Consider the following 16,442-nt stretch of genomic DNA (forward strand, 5'->3'; position numbering starts at 1 on the left):
AGCGTTTAGCTAATTTTGAAGCATTAGAAAAAATTGAAACAATTTTTTCTGAAGATAGTAAACCAAGTCAGACTTGAGGATTTGTGGTATTATTGTTGATCTGAACGTTGGACGCAGCAACAAAACTGTGCTATAATAAACCTGGACAAACTTAGTGATTAGAAATTCCATTTAAGAACAGATACCTTCAAAACAGTTGTGCAGATACAAATACAGACATTAAATATTCATAACTTTTCTAAATATACTGCAATTGTCAAAAATTTTATTGGCATTTAGGCTAAAGGGAAGAAGGCCATCAAGCTTTAAATAAAACAGGTTAAAAAAAAATCTAACTTTCTCATCCTTCGTTCTGTTTAACCAATCCAGTAATGACCTGCGATGAGACTTTGTGAATATAAGAGAAGTAATATAGTTTCAGGGCTGCACGGTGGTTAGCACTGTGGCTTCACAGCAAGAAGGTCGCTAGTTCAATCCTTGGCTTGGGCGAGGCTTGGACAGTGGCCTTTCTTTGTGGAGTTTGCATGTTCTCCCCGTGTATGCGTGGGTTCTCTCCGGGTATTTCGGCTTCCTCCCACCGTCCAAAGACATGCATGTTAGGTTAATTGGTTACTCTAAATTGCCCATAGGAGTGAGTGTGTGCATGAGTGGTTGTTTGTTTCTGTGTGGCCCTGCGATAGACTGGCTAGCTGTCCAGGGTGTACCCTGCTTTTCGCCCAAAGACTGCTGGGATAGGCTTCATCTTCCCCGCGAGCCTGAATTGGATTAAGCGGTTAGGAAAATTAATGACTGAATAGAGTTTCACAGGCAGAGTCCAAAACACTGTTTTCTTGCAAGCGACAGTGACTTGATGACACGTAAGAGGCCAAATAAGAATTTCTCCTGCTAGCTGGCAAGTTTGGCAGTTTTGGTGCCGGAAAAGAGAAATTTGTTGATGCCAACATAAAGACACGAGAGTCAAGGATTTGGGTTATTTGTACAAAGCAGACACACAGAGTCCTACAAACAGCAATACACTGACCCAATGCTGACTGGCTGAAAGCTAGCTCGACCTGGAACGGAGAGTGCAGAAAACATATTTATTTATTTATTTTTTTTTTTTTATAACAAACTGGACAAAAACACCAAAAATGATCATTTCAAAAGTCACAGATCAGCTGCCTTTGGCAGTCTTCTTTATTTGAATACTTTGTTTTCATTCCATCCCAAAGAAGATTTGATTTATCTATCAAACGCTACACATATTTCTAATACTGCCCCCAAGTATCAGAAAAGCCACAATGCAGAGGCTGTATGTGTTCCAGCATGAGCTTGCAGCATTTTCTAAAAAACAAAACGCTCTGCAATTTTCATATTTTCATTTCTTTTCAAATAAAACACCAATCATCTAACATGCTGTGAAGCAAACCCTGAATTAAAGCAGATTTCAGGCAGTAACAAAAGGCCTTTCTGTGCTTTGGCGGCACAAACCAAATTCCTACATTTACAAATGGTTCAGTGTGTTTTAAATCTGAATTTTGCAGTGTAGAACTTTTCCCATGGTTGCAGACAGCATCACTAAACATGTGAGACTTTAATGGGCGTGTATGATTAATCGCTTTAAATCTCTTGAGACCTGCCGTTTTTGCTTTAACATTCAGCCCTAGTTCAGTGCATGATAACACATCTCTTGCATTCTATCATCATTCAGCGCTCTGGCTTTTAAGCCAACCTCCTCGCCATGTACCCATTTATTTTAGCACTATTGTGAGCCACAAAGCACCTTCATCCTTTTTTCGGTCAAACTGTAATCGGTCCGTAGCAACTACTTTCAAAAATGCTACATAATGACCTACATGTCTGTTGTGCATGAACATTCGTGTGTAGGAGAGGAAAAAAAAAAGAAAAAGAATGGTCTCAAGTGGGTGTGAGCCACCACAGTACAACAAACAGAGCCCATGTCATTAGTACCCAGTGGAGCAAGTCTTTGATGTTGCCTATCCTTCTTCGTGTTTGATGGTGCTGGCCTTGTAGATGAAGCACAAGAATCAAATGATGCATTATATACAGAGGCCCAAACACAGCATCAGTTAGCAGAGTCTAGTTGCCTGAAATGCTCAGATCAAAGTGAGGAGTCCTTACAAATCCAATACAAGATCGAGTGGAACAGTCAACAGCTTCCATGACACAAAAACAAACTCTCACTTCATGCACAGAAAAGCATACCAAGTCCAATTTAGGGGCAAATAAATAAACATGACCTGTGATGAGGCAGCCTCTGTATCTTCAGGGACCGTAAATCTGTAGAATTTCTCACATAATAAATGCACTCTACATGGAAAGTGCAATGACATGTCATCATGCTTGGCGTTAATAGGCTGCTGGTATACTGGAGATCTGAACCGAGCACATACATATTTATTCTACATGTAAATTATTTACATGAATGTGTTCTTTTGTCTGTGCTGCTATAATTGCTTGCACTGCCATAATGCCTGTTTTTGTCTTCATCTCCCTGACCTGAAACATCAAGCTACAGGAGATCAATACAAACAGAGTTCTGTAGCTACAAAAGATTTTTATTATTAAAAAGAGTAAAATCCAGGACATCTAAACATAAAACTAGTTTAAAAAAAAAAAAATCAAAGCTTTTCCATTTAGATACGTTTATGTTTTTTCATTGGGTTTGGCTAAAATGGAACTGTAATTTCCAGAAAAGCAGCATAGTGATGTGCGTTTTCTGACGAACACAAACAAAGGGATTAATTCAATATAATAAAAAAAAAGAGAATGTTTAAGGGCTTTAAACACACTTATTCTTGGAGGTGTAGGATGCTGAGACGAATACACAATGTGCCTCATCCGTAAAGCAAAATTACAGCAACACTGATGGACTGACAGCGTCATGTGAACATGACTTAGGAACTGTGCTTCATTTAGGCTTGAAGCATACATTGATGCAAATGTAACAGCAATGACAGCATAAAGAAATTAAAACAAATCTAGATGCTCCCGAAAGTATACAATGACTGGTGGCTATTAGGTACTTTTTCCTAATACCAGGTTATCCCCTTTGGACCTCAGAATTGTCTCAATTCTTTGTGGCATAGATTCAAAATTACATTCGAAACATTCCTCAGAAATCTTGCTCCATATTCACATGATGGCATTCATACTTGCTACTAATTTATTAGCTGCACATCCCTGTTGAGAATCTCCAGTTCCACTAAAGTTGCTGTGTGGACAATACTCATATGATGCGAGTGCCCGACATGCCTTCACCATTTTGGGAGCACCTGGCTACTGTTTCCATTGACACTTTCCAGTTTTTCAGAAATAAACATCCTTGCTGTAATAGACTCACAAGAGGAGTAAAAGCAGAATTGTAGAAGCAAGATTGTTTAATTTGATGAGCAATGAATGAAGTACAGGTTTTGATATGTTGCTACTGGTTTCAGTTTCTGGAGTCTGTTTACCTGGTGTTCCGTGGAAGTTCCTACACCTGTCGTAAATTTAAAAACTACTGATCAATAAAAGTTCATGCAGCCATTTCACAACTAGATGGCTTTCACAAACATTGATTTTGATTCCCAAGTCAAACATATGGTCTGTTCATTTGTGAGGATTTATTACTGATTAATAAATACATTGGGGGTGTTTTAAAAGGAAAATACAAATATCTAAATATGCAGGATGAAGTAATTTGATTAATCTTGCTTAAGCGAAATGAGGAGTAAAAATATAAAAGATATGCCCTGAAACCAGCTCGCATGTTCTTCCTTCATCCAGTTCACAGCTGACATGTTGTAAATGCAGCCATCTTTATTTGTGCTCACATAAAGCTTAAAATGTCCTTTACATAAAAACCAAGCATCAACTGGAAATGCTCCAGCAGAAGTCTACTGTTTTCTTGGAAGTGTTTATTCAACGTATCCACAGCTCTGCACCAAGATGGAAACAGAGGATGAAAAGCTGCTGGGTAATATCCTTTTTGTGTGCTGATCACAAAGCTGCGGCAGCTGAGTACACGACTCAGGAAAAACATGATAAGATAAAATGTTCGTCAGAAATTTGGGAATATGTGGAGATTAAAAAGAGGAGAGCCACTGCGAAAGCGATGCAAACAGACTGCAGGTAAACCCAAAATGGTGAAAACTTACTACATTCTGTGTTGAAATTGTGGTTAAACAAAAAATGAACATAAATGGATCTTTGCAAAAAAAAAAAAAAAAAAAAAAAAAGAATGGTGGTGTTTAATATCACAACTGTTTGTGAAATCAAGTAGTTGTGACAACCCTGTCATCTTGTTTTTTTTTAAACAAGTGAACAACAATAATGAGTTTTGAAAACTGATCATGATTATCCTAAATAATTGCCATTATGATTGATTCCAAAGTGTGAGGTTAACCCTCAGGCTGTGTAAAACATGCAAGCAATGGATGAAAGCCGCTTACTCTTCCATTTTGCACTTTTCAGCTTGTTGAACGAGTGGAATGAAATTAATCTCATTGGTTTCTCATCACAAAAGTTTTGTTGGACACACATTTACAGGCACAGTTGTTTTCAATTCTGGATGAATGTGGCAAACATTGGGGAAATAAAAACCTTTTCAGACAGTCTCTAAGTCAGTAAATGTCCAGCTCCGGTCCTTGTAGATTTTTGATGTTTCCCTTCTCCAACCTTGATGACTCAGATTAATAAGTAATAATGCAGAACTTAATAGGCTGTTGGATTCATTTAATTTGAGTCTGTTGTGCTGAATAGAAGCACTAAAAACCTGCAGGATAGTTGCATTTGCGGACAGCCTTTGGACACCGTAGCTTAAGTTCTTTTTGTTCTGTGCTGCAATTTCTGATAAATTATAGACTGACATTAACACTTATATCAGCACTAAGCACTAAATGTTTATAAAACATCCTAAACATTAATGTGGGTTTATTAGGCATGAAATTAATTCTCTCACTGAATGTTATTTTACCTTCTGTTCATTTCAGTAATACATAGATAATACATAGTGTGCAAAATTCAAATACAGAAGGTCTAGGTGAGGAGAAACATAGCAATCCTCACACCTGTCTTTAAGTAAAAGATGAGCATCCAGGTTCTGTCCAGGACTTAACTTCTGGAACCACTGCTGTGCATAGGGGTGAGTCCTACTAAATCTATTTGGTATTGCTTCATCACTTCCACAACCTCAAGCTTCATCCTTTGAGACGTGACATTTCATGTCCCATGTGCCGATTTCCAGGACTTCAGCCTCTAATAGCTGCCTGACTGGCAATGCACTCCTTCACCTAACTACACAGATGGTGGATAAACACTGCAGATTTCTGAGGACAGCTGGCTAAAAAACAATCTTGTGCCATTTAGTGCAACATCGACAAAATGAAGAATACAAATGCGACTGTTTGCAATTTCTACACAAAAATCGCACCTTGTACTTATCGATTTATTAAAGGAGGCAAAAATCACCAATGCAGAAACCATTTAATATCCGAAAAGTATTTTAACCAGTGAACCATTCCGTCTGTCACTCTGCTTTCAGACCAGCATACACAACAAATGTTCCAACAGCCATCCTTTAACACAGACATGCACACACCTGCAAGAGTGAGAAGCTTTGAGAAAACCAAACAGGAGTCAATAAATGTTCAAAAATGTCACAGGTCTCCTTTCTCATTTACTTTCTCCTCAAACTGAAAGCTGTATCACGTGGCTGCAGCTGGGGATGGCACACACATCCAAGCACAGAGACCCACGTGCATTAAGACGCAGAGAGAGGTGCGACTTTAAGTCTCCTCTTCTCTATTCCCTGGAGCAAAAAGCCAAAGTCTGGGTTGAGGTGATAAGTGCATTGGGACACCACCCAGTGTATACACACACCTTCGCACAAAGAGGAAAGTCTCACTAAAAATAAATGAACCGGAATTTTCTTGTTCAAACACCAATAAATAAAATCTTGATAAGACATTTAATTTTGCTGAGTGACTCGTTTGAAGGAGACTTCTTGCACAGAACCAAACAATACAAATACGTTTCCACAGTGTGACACGGTAGCAGAGCAATGTGTCCTCACACTGATGCATGCTCATGCATACATTCATCAGCATGCTGTCTGACCACACACTGATACTGAACAAGACTTACTGAATTCCCTTTACAACACATTTGTACATGCAAAGAAATGGGCTTAAAAGTGACTATGGCTACAATTTGATGCTTAGCCATTTAATCAGGCTGCTCGATTATGGTAAAAATAATAATCACAATTATTTTGACTGAAACTGAGATCTTCATTATTTAACAATTATCAATTATCTTTAACAACAATAATTTCTTTAACATTAAACAGGGGTTTTTAAACAATGTCTTGAGGATTCCACAGATTTTAGAAAACAAATAACATGAAACTTTGTCTTCACAAATTGCAAATACTGATGTAAACTGAATAGATAAATATAAACTGTTGCAGTGAACTTCCACAACCTACTGCAATTATTCTACATTGCACCTGCAGCCAGAGCCGACTGGCCGCCTGCGAGTGCTTTAGGACGAGGAGGGGCTCCTGCTGCTCGTTCATGACCATAGCTGTCAAGTATCCCGTTTTGGCTGAGAAACTACTGTATTTTCCCTGTTTCACCAATGTCGTCACGTATTTTCATATAGGGAGAAAACACACTAAAACAAGGCGAGAAAACGCCTCGCACCTGGCGGTTGCTAAAATAATTTCCCGCATTTTGAAATCCAGAACTTGACGGGTATGTTTGTGACAGTAACTGCAGAACAATATGTGCCTTCAAGTCAGTCACCAAAACACCAGAAAAGTCTCCAATAACTCCAGTAAAAGCCGCTACATTTTTTGCTCGTCGCTTTTCACAAAAAAAAAAAAAAAGTCACCAAGGGGGTTTGGAAAGACGCCAGATTTAGTGAGAAAGTCAACAAGTTGGCAACAGTGGCTGAATGAATCCAAAGCGGCTGTGGAAGGAGTTTACAGCACAGCACTGCAATGCCAGTGACGCTCAAATTGCAACTGAAAACAGCATGAGAGTAAACTGCAAAGAGAAAAATAAAATTGCACCTTTTTATTTTTATGATTGTTTTAAACCCAGATTGTAATTGAGATTAAAATCCGATTAATCGCCCGGCCCAACTGTTTAGCAAATGGAGTGATCTTGGAAGAAATACTTTAGTTTCTGAGTGCCTTAATGTTGGATGAGTGCTGTCGTATGATGAATACGACAATTTTTTTGTGTGGATCAAGGACAGATGGATAAACAGAAAAACACAAATAAACAACAAGAAACGCATCATTGAGTCTCAAATCCAAAATATGAACAAAAAGTTGGAAAAGAATGACTAAGATTGCATAATTAGATGCGTGTTATGTGTGGATGTTGTATGTTTGACTCACAAGTTTCTTCCTCTTATCCTGCTCAGTTGGTGGCTCTTCGTCATCACTTAACTTGGGCTCTTCAAAATGGCTCATCAGCATGCAGCTGCAAACAATAATATTCAGCTCAATATTAATAACTACCCATAGACCTGCACAGCAGGACACTATTTCTGAATAAGCAGCTTGTGCAAACACAGGCAGACACACACACACACACAAAGTCTGAACCCTTTGGCACTTAATACACACATATGACTGCTATTTATGAGTTCATTTACATGCAGAGACATGCATGTAGAACTTTTGTGCTCAATATAAAGTCTGTTTATGGCTTTTTTTTTTTTCCTTTGTGTTCGTTACTTAATCCTTGCTCTGAGCACAGATAAAGTAAGAGGGACTTTAATGTCACATAACTTTGAAATGTAAGTGATAACTCATGATCAGAAATTCTAACTAACTTCTGACAAATGACAGCGTTTATGGATCATTAAATATACTCAAAAATAAATCTAGCTGCAACCAATCTTTTAGGATGATTATTTAAAAGCATCTATGTCAAAATTTGTAAAATGATTCATTTTAAAGTAATAACTGTTCAGGGATTTATCATCTAATTCTGCACTTTTTTGACCTATATAGACAATTATCGCGAAACATAAATGAACCAACCTGTTCAGGGCAGAAAAGACTAAATGGAGCAAAGCTGCCAGTGGAACATTTATTATGAATAAGCTGGATTCCCACAGGAACAGGAGAGGAAAATTAGATTTAAAAAAAAAGAAAAGAAAAGAGAATGTCTAAGAAAGGATGAACAAATGAACAACTGGGTTGCTACAAACTGGATGTAAAAGTAAAATTAAAATAATAAAACTGACCTCTACTTTTATAAAGTTTGAACTATGAATAAGTATGTAAGGACTAACAAGAATAAGTGATGAAATACATAAAAACAGCACATGTTTACCTCCGTTTTAAGACCCCTGCTATCTAATTTCACAAAACAGCAGCCTTTCCCTCTAATTTTTAATCATCAAATATGATGTTTTGGTCTAATGTAGTTAATTAGAGTAAAAAAAACAAACATTTAATCTGGACTTTATTGCTTCCAAGTGATAAGAGATTTAATTTCTGCAGCTGAACTGGAACTCAGCATGATGCTGAAGAAGTGTACCAGTTGGCAGGATATTAAAGTGAATTTATCCTTTGCAGCATTCTGCACAGTACAAGAACAGCTCCTGTTTCAGTTAAAGCCCATGTAAAGAAAAAGTATATTTAATTTCTCAATGTGAATGGAGATGAAGATGAGGCAAGAAAATTCAAATACTTTCTTCTTTGTTGTCTCTGTTGACTACTTTGCTGGTAATTAGCATGAACTCCGAGCCAAAGTAAAATTTAGGTTTATATTCACCGCCACAAACATGGAATAACAGTCTGGTTAAACTACTAAATGAGTACCACAAGTACTAACTGCACGACTATTGTTTTACTGACCCCAATGAGTCAACCACTAACAGGATAAACAAACAAACTTTGGATTAAATTATCCATTTTTATTAGTTTCCCTAAAAACCTGTTTCAGTACTTTAATATTGATGGGATGCATTAAGTGAATAGCCCAGGTCTTAGTTCATTTACTTGCAAGCTTTGGGTCATTGTTCTAAAGCATCACCTGTCTTTTTAGTAGCTCCGGGTCATAAATCATTACTTTGACATTCACCTAAAAAAATGTATTAATTTCATGGTGTTTGCAGGCACTATCCAACGTTAAAAGTTAAAATGAGTTTTCTTTTTATTTTTACTCTTTATGAACTTTGCTCATATCCCAAAAGAACAATGTGCAAATTTCCTTTTTAAAAACAATAAAATTCAGCTTTTTTCTAATCATCATCATATTTAATGGGTTTCTGAACAATGATTTTAGCCAGTTGTGATGATTTCTGCAGGCGTTTTACTGCTACCTTGAGGCCTTCTTGTACCCTTTTTTTATCCTCTTGGTATCATCTTTAGGGCTGTTTCCCAATCCCAGTCCTAAAGTACCACTGTCCTGCATAGCTTAGACATATTCCTACTCCAACACACCTGATTCCGATTAATGAACTTCTTCAAGTTCCTTTCAAACCCGTTTAACACACAACTTTAACACAGATGTCATTCAGGTGTGTCAATGTTGGATTGCCTCTAAACATGCAGGGCACCTCAGTTTTTGGGTCACGGTTTCAGATCTACTTTGTGCATGAAGAACTGTATTAATGTCAAAATAATTTTTAAAATTTGTTTGTAAAAATGCAATTTCACAGTAGGAACAAATTAAATCTGGATACTAAATAGATCAAAATGTGTAATGAACAATATAACACTGAATATAAAACTTTCTTATTCTTTGAGCACTTGGATATCGTTATATAAAATATGTAGAAGAGCTTGTCTTATCTGAAGAGGTCTGATCGGTCTGTTCAAAAACATTATTGCTTTTTTGTTGCTATAGTCAGCTTATGTGTTACGCTTGTGTTCAGGCAGCTTTATATCTGGATGTTTATGCTGGAGACGCTTGGACATATGACATGTTTCCTTTAGTGTTCGGGACAAGTTTCAAAACATGTTTGCCAACATAAAATTCTGTTAACCTTTTTCACTTCTTCATCGTTGCACTTGACAGCAAAACCAAAATGATTTCACGTTAAAAATTAAAATGAAGCTGGAGCATCTTCAAGCTTCTGACTCACAACTCTGCTGGAATTATTTTCACGTTGTCTGTATGTGCGGTGCTGCTGTGTAAGGACCTCTTTGGAGTACTTTAGGATGCCGGAGAGGCATGCACAACTTACTGAAAATAAATAAATAAAGACGCTGTAGTCTCTTTTTGGAAAAGTCACTGGAGGGGTCCCATACCTCGCTAAATATACCAAAAAGTGACTGGCAACACTGCTGTGTGTGTGTTAGCAACAACCCGCAGCGAGAGGAGTGAGTGGGTGGGGGCACAACAGTGATTGGACATTGACTCGCTGGCGCAAGCATTCATCTGTGTGGAAAAGCGCGCATACCACACACTCCTGTGAGGAAGAAAATATAACTGCAGCGCAAAATCCAATACAAAACTGAAAATGCAGGACAGAAGGTCTGATTTTAGCATGCATGCCAGACCTAATGGTTCAGTATTTTACAGAGTCCCATTGCATCCCTATATGGCAGTACAGAAGAGCTCCTGAAGAGCAGATAACACCCTAAATTCTGACCTGCACATGCTTTAACATGTTACTGTGATATCCCAAACCAATCACTGAGAAAGCTCTGTACAACTAACATGAGGACCATGTGACATCAGTTTTTCTCTCGACTCAATGGCTCTAACTATGATGAAAGTCAGCCTACTAATCTGCAAAGGTTTAACAAAAAACTGTTGAGAATGACCACAGCTGCAACAAATTTCAGTGCTAAAGCCCTCATGGAATTTTTTGTGTTGTTGAGGAGCCTGGGTTTCAGCAGCGGCTTAAGACCTTGGGGGAGCAAATGCTCCCATCACAAACTTTACAGAACCCCTATATCATTAATCTTCTGCCAAAATAAAGCCTTGGTGAGGGAACTGGTGACAAAACAATGCCAAGTGGCCATTACATATGATTTGTGGATTTCTGTGACAAACGTGTACTATGGTTGAAATCCTGTTGTTTGCTCCAAGTCTGGAATGACGCAATGCTCTGCGTCAAAGCTGACAAAAAAACATTACTGTTGTTGATTTTGCACCTACAATGATCCCAGAGATATTATATTTTTGTTCGATACTGGTACTGGAAACACAGTACTCTTCATATCAATCACCAGAGTCGAATATTCTAAAGAACTTTGTAATGTAAAAATGAAGTATAGACTGATCTGGTTAATTGTATTCATTGATGAAATGAAGATGTGCGTTTGAAGACGCAACATGCTGAACTTACAATCCAAACACTTTAAATCATTAAAGGATGTATCATAATTAAAACAGATAGGACAGTAAGTCACTTAATATCTTCTTTTCACAGAGTGAAAAAGTGTTTGTTGTACCTGGACAGTCTAATTGATATGATTTATTAATATGTTTACATCTGTTTCTCTATTTTCTCCTCATCATTGATAAGAAAAAGGCGTACTATGCATACACACCAAAATACAGAGTGAATATAGAGGAAAAGGAAATGAATGTAAAGGAATGTAAAGTAAAAGAAACTTAAAGGGATAGAAAGGAAAGGAAACTTACTCTTTGAATGTTCCTGTTTCTGAGTCTTCTGTCATCACATCATGCAGTGCTTCGACACAGATGTTGATTATGCCACAAAACTTGTCCTGGATCACACTGATAACACACAGATGACACAGCGTCATTACCGACAATATCATTCAATTAACAGTTGTGTGCTTGCTCTTGCTTTTGTACAAGTGTGTGTCTGCATTCATATGAATTAGAGGATTGGCTGCTGTTCCAGCGCAGCACACTGCCATTTTAGAAAAGCATCCCATTCAAGAGCAACAGCCAAGTTAAATTTTGGGTTCACTGAAAGAGATGAAAAGGTTGTCAAAAAACTATACAAAAACCCATATGGTCATTAAAAAAAACAGTTCACATCAAAACATTTTGACTGTGGTAATTAACACCCCTCTCTCTTCACATTTATTATTGATGTTTATCTTCTTCATTGCTGAAAACGATAATGAGGCAAAGGGTCATTCAGAAAGTTCAAATCAGAATTTGAGCCACATTGTGCTTAAAACATTCCAACATTCATGATTCAACAAAAACATGTCCTTTGTGTAGTGACAATACATGTAGCGAGGGGGATTTTGCAGCTGCAAGTTGGGCTTGTCCAGATAATGCAGGGTGTAAAAATAAAACTGATGAGGCTTATTGTGTTAACATGAATCATTGTGGCTTAATCTTAAATCAAGACAGAGCCACCACTGGGATTCTTCCATCAAGGAGGCACAGCAGAGCCCACGCCTGCTGGCAGAGCCTGAGATCTTTCAAATATACTTGCAACACCCACCACCTAAGCTCAGAGATGAGCAGCGCTTGATGAATTATTTGAGTCGTTCTTTGAAAGAAGTGGAAAGGAAGTGGGTTCCTCACGTCAAAAAGAATTAAAAACATGGAGGGGGAAAAGAATACAAAGAAAAAAATAAGTGTGTGTATGGGCACTGATGCATCAAAGGCTGTCAGTTCAACTACTTGGCTAGGTAGACCTTAGGCAATGCTGTATAAAGTTCACTGAGCATAAAGTTTGGCAAAACATGGAAAATCAACATGAAAGAACGCCGAGCAAGTAAAACACAGACCTGTCCCCATTTAGACATTTATTTTCTGTGAACACCAATAAAGTACAGATTTTAGGGGGGAAAAAACATGAAATACACCCCTGTCTTGTCTGCTTACATGCTTCCAGAGCTGCTGGTTTATCTGGTTAACCTCAGCCCAGACTGTGACATATGCTGCTGTTATGAGATATTCCCTGCTATTTGCTCCGCCTGTGTGGAGGAATGTCTCTGGCTGGTATGAGGTCGGATGATAAAACTAAATAATTTAAAAACCGCAAAATATGAACTTTCCCAACAACTTTAAAACTGTATACATATTTGCTGTTCAGATCGAAAGCTGACATATATTCATCGTGTACCTTTGGGCTCACTGTATTCTAACACCAAACTGTGTTAACCAACTTTCGGCTGTCTAGCTGATAGTTTCAGTTTATATCAGTGAAGTCTGAGGCTGCTGTTTTTCTTTTGTTTAAGCTACAGGCTGCACTGACTTCCCTGTACCAGAGCATCATCCTAATAGCACCATGATTAACACTCGTGTTTTGAGGTTAATTGCCAAACACAAAAAACACAGATGTGGAGGTTATGGCCAAGCAACACAGTAGATCTCTCATATGGTCAAATACAATTCTGCTTTTTTTGCCCCTTTGATCAACAGCAAACTAAAAATGAGCTGGAAGATATTAAGTTTGGAGAAGAGGCTTGTTTCTCCTCTGACAACATGTTTGTATTAACATGCATTTCACACTGAGCATCTTAGACTTTCCAACTATAGAGTTTTAGTCATTCCTGTCACTTTTGGTCGCGGGAAGCTGACTGTGATACCTAATCATGTGGGTTGACAGACAAAAAAAAAAAAAAAAAAAAAAAAGTCCTTGCTAAGGTGAAAGACATTTTCAAACAATCGGCTCCACCAAATGAATAATCTCATGGGCTGTAGGTGATTTTTGACAACCAATTATAATAATCATTATGAGCTGGTTTTAACTGATTCAATGTAAATTTAAACTGGACTTTTCTAAATGTATGTCACTCTTTCTGTTCCTGAAGAAAAATAAAAGTAAAATGATAAAGTAATGTACTGAATCACCAAACACCTTTGAACCTGGTGTCTAATGGCCGTCTCAACAACCTGTTGCAGGCGTATTACAGTTTCTCTTTTCATGCATTCATCAATTTGAATTCTATCCAGCTCCAACGTCTCCACTGATTACTTTGTAATTGCTGAAGAGTGCGGCTGCTCTGTGCCCATCATCCAAATCACTGCAAGTAGAAATATGGTGTGGAAGCAAAGCAACTAGTTGTAAAAAACAAAATCTTTAGAATCACTTTTCAATCTCTTCCTCCTTCTCAAGTATATGCCAGTATGCTTTAGTTTTAACATATATATGGAGAAATTACTGTTCTCTAGCCTTGCCTACAAGTGAACATGTGTACTCATAACAGCATCTGCTCTATAGCCACTACTGATGACCAGTATGAAACTGTCATCTTCCAAGTTCCATCAAGACACCCCATCTACTGCAATCTGCCCAGAGTCCCTTCTCTCACATTTCCAGTTATGAAAACACATTCCCTGCACAGGATCCTCCCACACACCTCAACACACACACACACACCCTTTGCAAGTGTAAAAGGTGTGTTTAAAGACTTATAATTCTTTTTCTAAAAATGCGACTGAAATTAAAAGAACTGATTAAAAACAAAAAGCTTGATAAAGATTTAAAACTATTGAGCTCTCATGAAATAATTAAATAGTTATTCTTAATTAAAACAATGAACTGTCAGAATAAAACAGTTGAACACAAGCTTCTCATGAATAAAGGATTTTTCCTGTTAATAAAAAAAAAAAAAAAAAGGAAATGAGGCTTTGCATGTTAAGTCAAGGACAGAAACATTTCTCCTTTCAGAAAAGTTGGTCTTCTTTGCTCTGTGTTTAAAGTTTGGTCTACCAACAGAGAAATGGGATAGTAACACATTCAGAAAATAAATAAATACATGAACAAAATGAAAAAGCAAATAAACTTTATAATAAAGAAGTAAACACATTTCTCAAAAACAAAAGCTGGTGAATAAGCTGAATCACTCAAGAAGAAATCATTACCATTTTATAGAAGGAAATATGAACTTGATATATTTTAATGCAAATACATTGTCTAATGGAAGCTAGACATAAAACTAAGAAAGCTAAAAACCAGCAATTCGATTACATTCTGTTCAGTCTCAACAGATGCATAATCAAGCAGTCACAAAGGCAGATTTTATTCATGATCTTAATTCCCATTTGTCATTAAGCTGCAGCTGCTTCACATCCACCAGTGATACTTTTTTTTTAATTCTCTTTTTACTTTACCATTATTATGAAGCCATAAAGATAAATAAAACATGCAGCTGTGGACAGGATATGGACATCTTCAATTTTAGTTGTGCTTGTATGTGAGATAGTGGATTCACCATGCTGCACTTAAGCAGTCAAGGCTGTCTTAACAAATTGCTACTGCAGACTAAGGATGGGGGCGTAACAAAGGATTTCATGCTTGCCTGTGTAAAACTGAGCTTTCCTAAATCAAGATAAACGCAAGAATCATCAGACATTCAGATGGGACATCAAAAGAAAAGCTGATCTTTAAACATCACAGAGAATCCTTTGAACCACTTCTAAGAAATTTTTGTAAGAAAATCAAATGAGCCATTTCTTGATGGCAGTCTGAGTGTTTGGCAACTGCCTCGGTCTGATGTTGTGGTTGCTGCAGCTTGGTCACACTTTAACCATATTCACAATCACATTACAGCAAAACGTGTTGGTCATGTGATGCATGTTATACTTCTAGAGTCAGAATTATAGCTGTAGAACATTCAGCTAATTTATTATATCTAAACAGGCTAATTAGGTGTTTGTGAAATCAATTAGTAGTCAGCAGTGACAAGTTTTATCTAAAAAGTTATTAGAAAAAAAAAAAGAACAAAAAGAAAAGTGAAAGATTACGTAACACTTGTCGAGCTTGAACATGACACAAACATATTGAGAATACCAGTTAAAACTCAGGCTTTGACCACATGTAGCAGAGTATCTCACATAAATTAAAATATTTTTCTCCGATTTGGCCTGTCAACCACACAAACATGCAAATTTATGCAACAACAAAAAAAAATTGCTTTGAAAATCTCCGACCAAAGTGAAGATGTGCGAATACTCCATTTGCACGTCTGCATGTTGACATTTATAACTGGAGTTTCCGGTTTTGAAACATCCCCATTTGCAACCAAAAATTCCATGATGCTACATGTGCAATCTTTGTTTACAGCAGCATGGACATCCTTTGAACTGTGTTGGCGTTATCATTTGTCCAGGCGCTTTGTGTTTGTTTTTACAAGCTGAAATACCACTCCATATAAAAGACTAACGACAAATGATGACATTAAGGACAATTATTTTCCATCACCTTACCATATCATGTTCGAGGCATGTTTTGTGGAAGTGATACCATGAGACAAAAAATTATTCTGATTGGATAAGATAAGGGGAGCTACTGCCATCAAGAGGTTTGATACGCCTACGAATGTGCGTAACAACGCGGTTATGCAGATTTGTGTGAATGGATTCGATTCGAAAAACGAGGTGTGTGGACTCCTTTTTTTTTTTTTTTTTTTTTTTTTTAACTGGCCGGATGGGGTGAGGGGATATCTGCACTATCAATACTCAATACATACTGCCTGGCCAAAGAATAACTGCCACCAAAAAAGGTTACTAGCTAATATTCAGTGTTGGACCGTCTTTAATTTA

At 37.4% G+C, this 16,442-nt stretch overlaps 1 protein-coding gene across 1 annotated transcript in view; it reads right to left on the minus strand.

Moving 5' to 3' along the window:
- Window positions 1-16,442, minus strand: part of ipo11 (importin 11) — a 135,790-nt gene that overhangs the window by 19,502 nt on the left and 99,846 nt on the right. Inside the window, exons 27-28 of the mRNA XM_079250701.1 lie at window positions 11,607-11,702; window positions 7,391-7,475 (exon numbers count right to left, since the gene is read on the minus strand). Of these exons, the coding sequence (XP_079106827.1) occupies window positions 7,391-7,475; window positions 11,607-11,702 (181 nt within the window). The remainder of the gene's footprint in view (window positions 1-7,390; window positions 7,476-11,606; window positions 11,703-16,442) is intronic.

The sequence above is a fragment of the Telmatherina bonti genome (assembly GCF_933228915.1).
Source record: "Telmatherina bonti genome assembly, chromosome: 13".
Taxonomy (NCBI): domain Eukaryota; kingdom Metazoa; phylum Chordata; class Actinopteri; order Atheriniformes; family Telmatherinidae; genus Telmatherina; species Telmatherina bonti.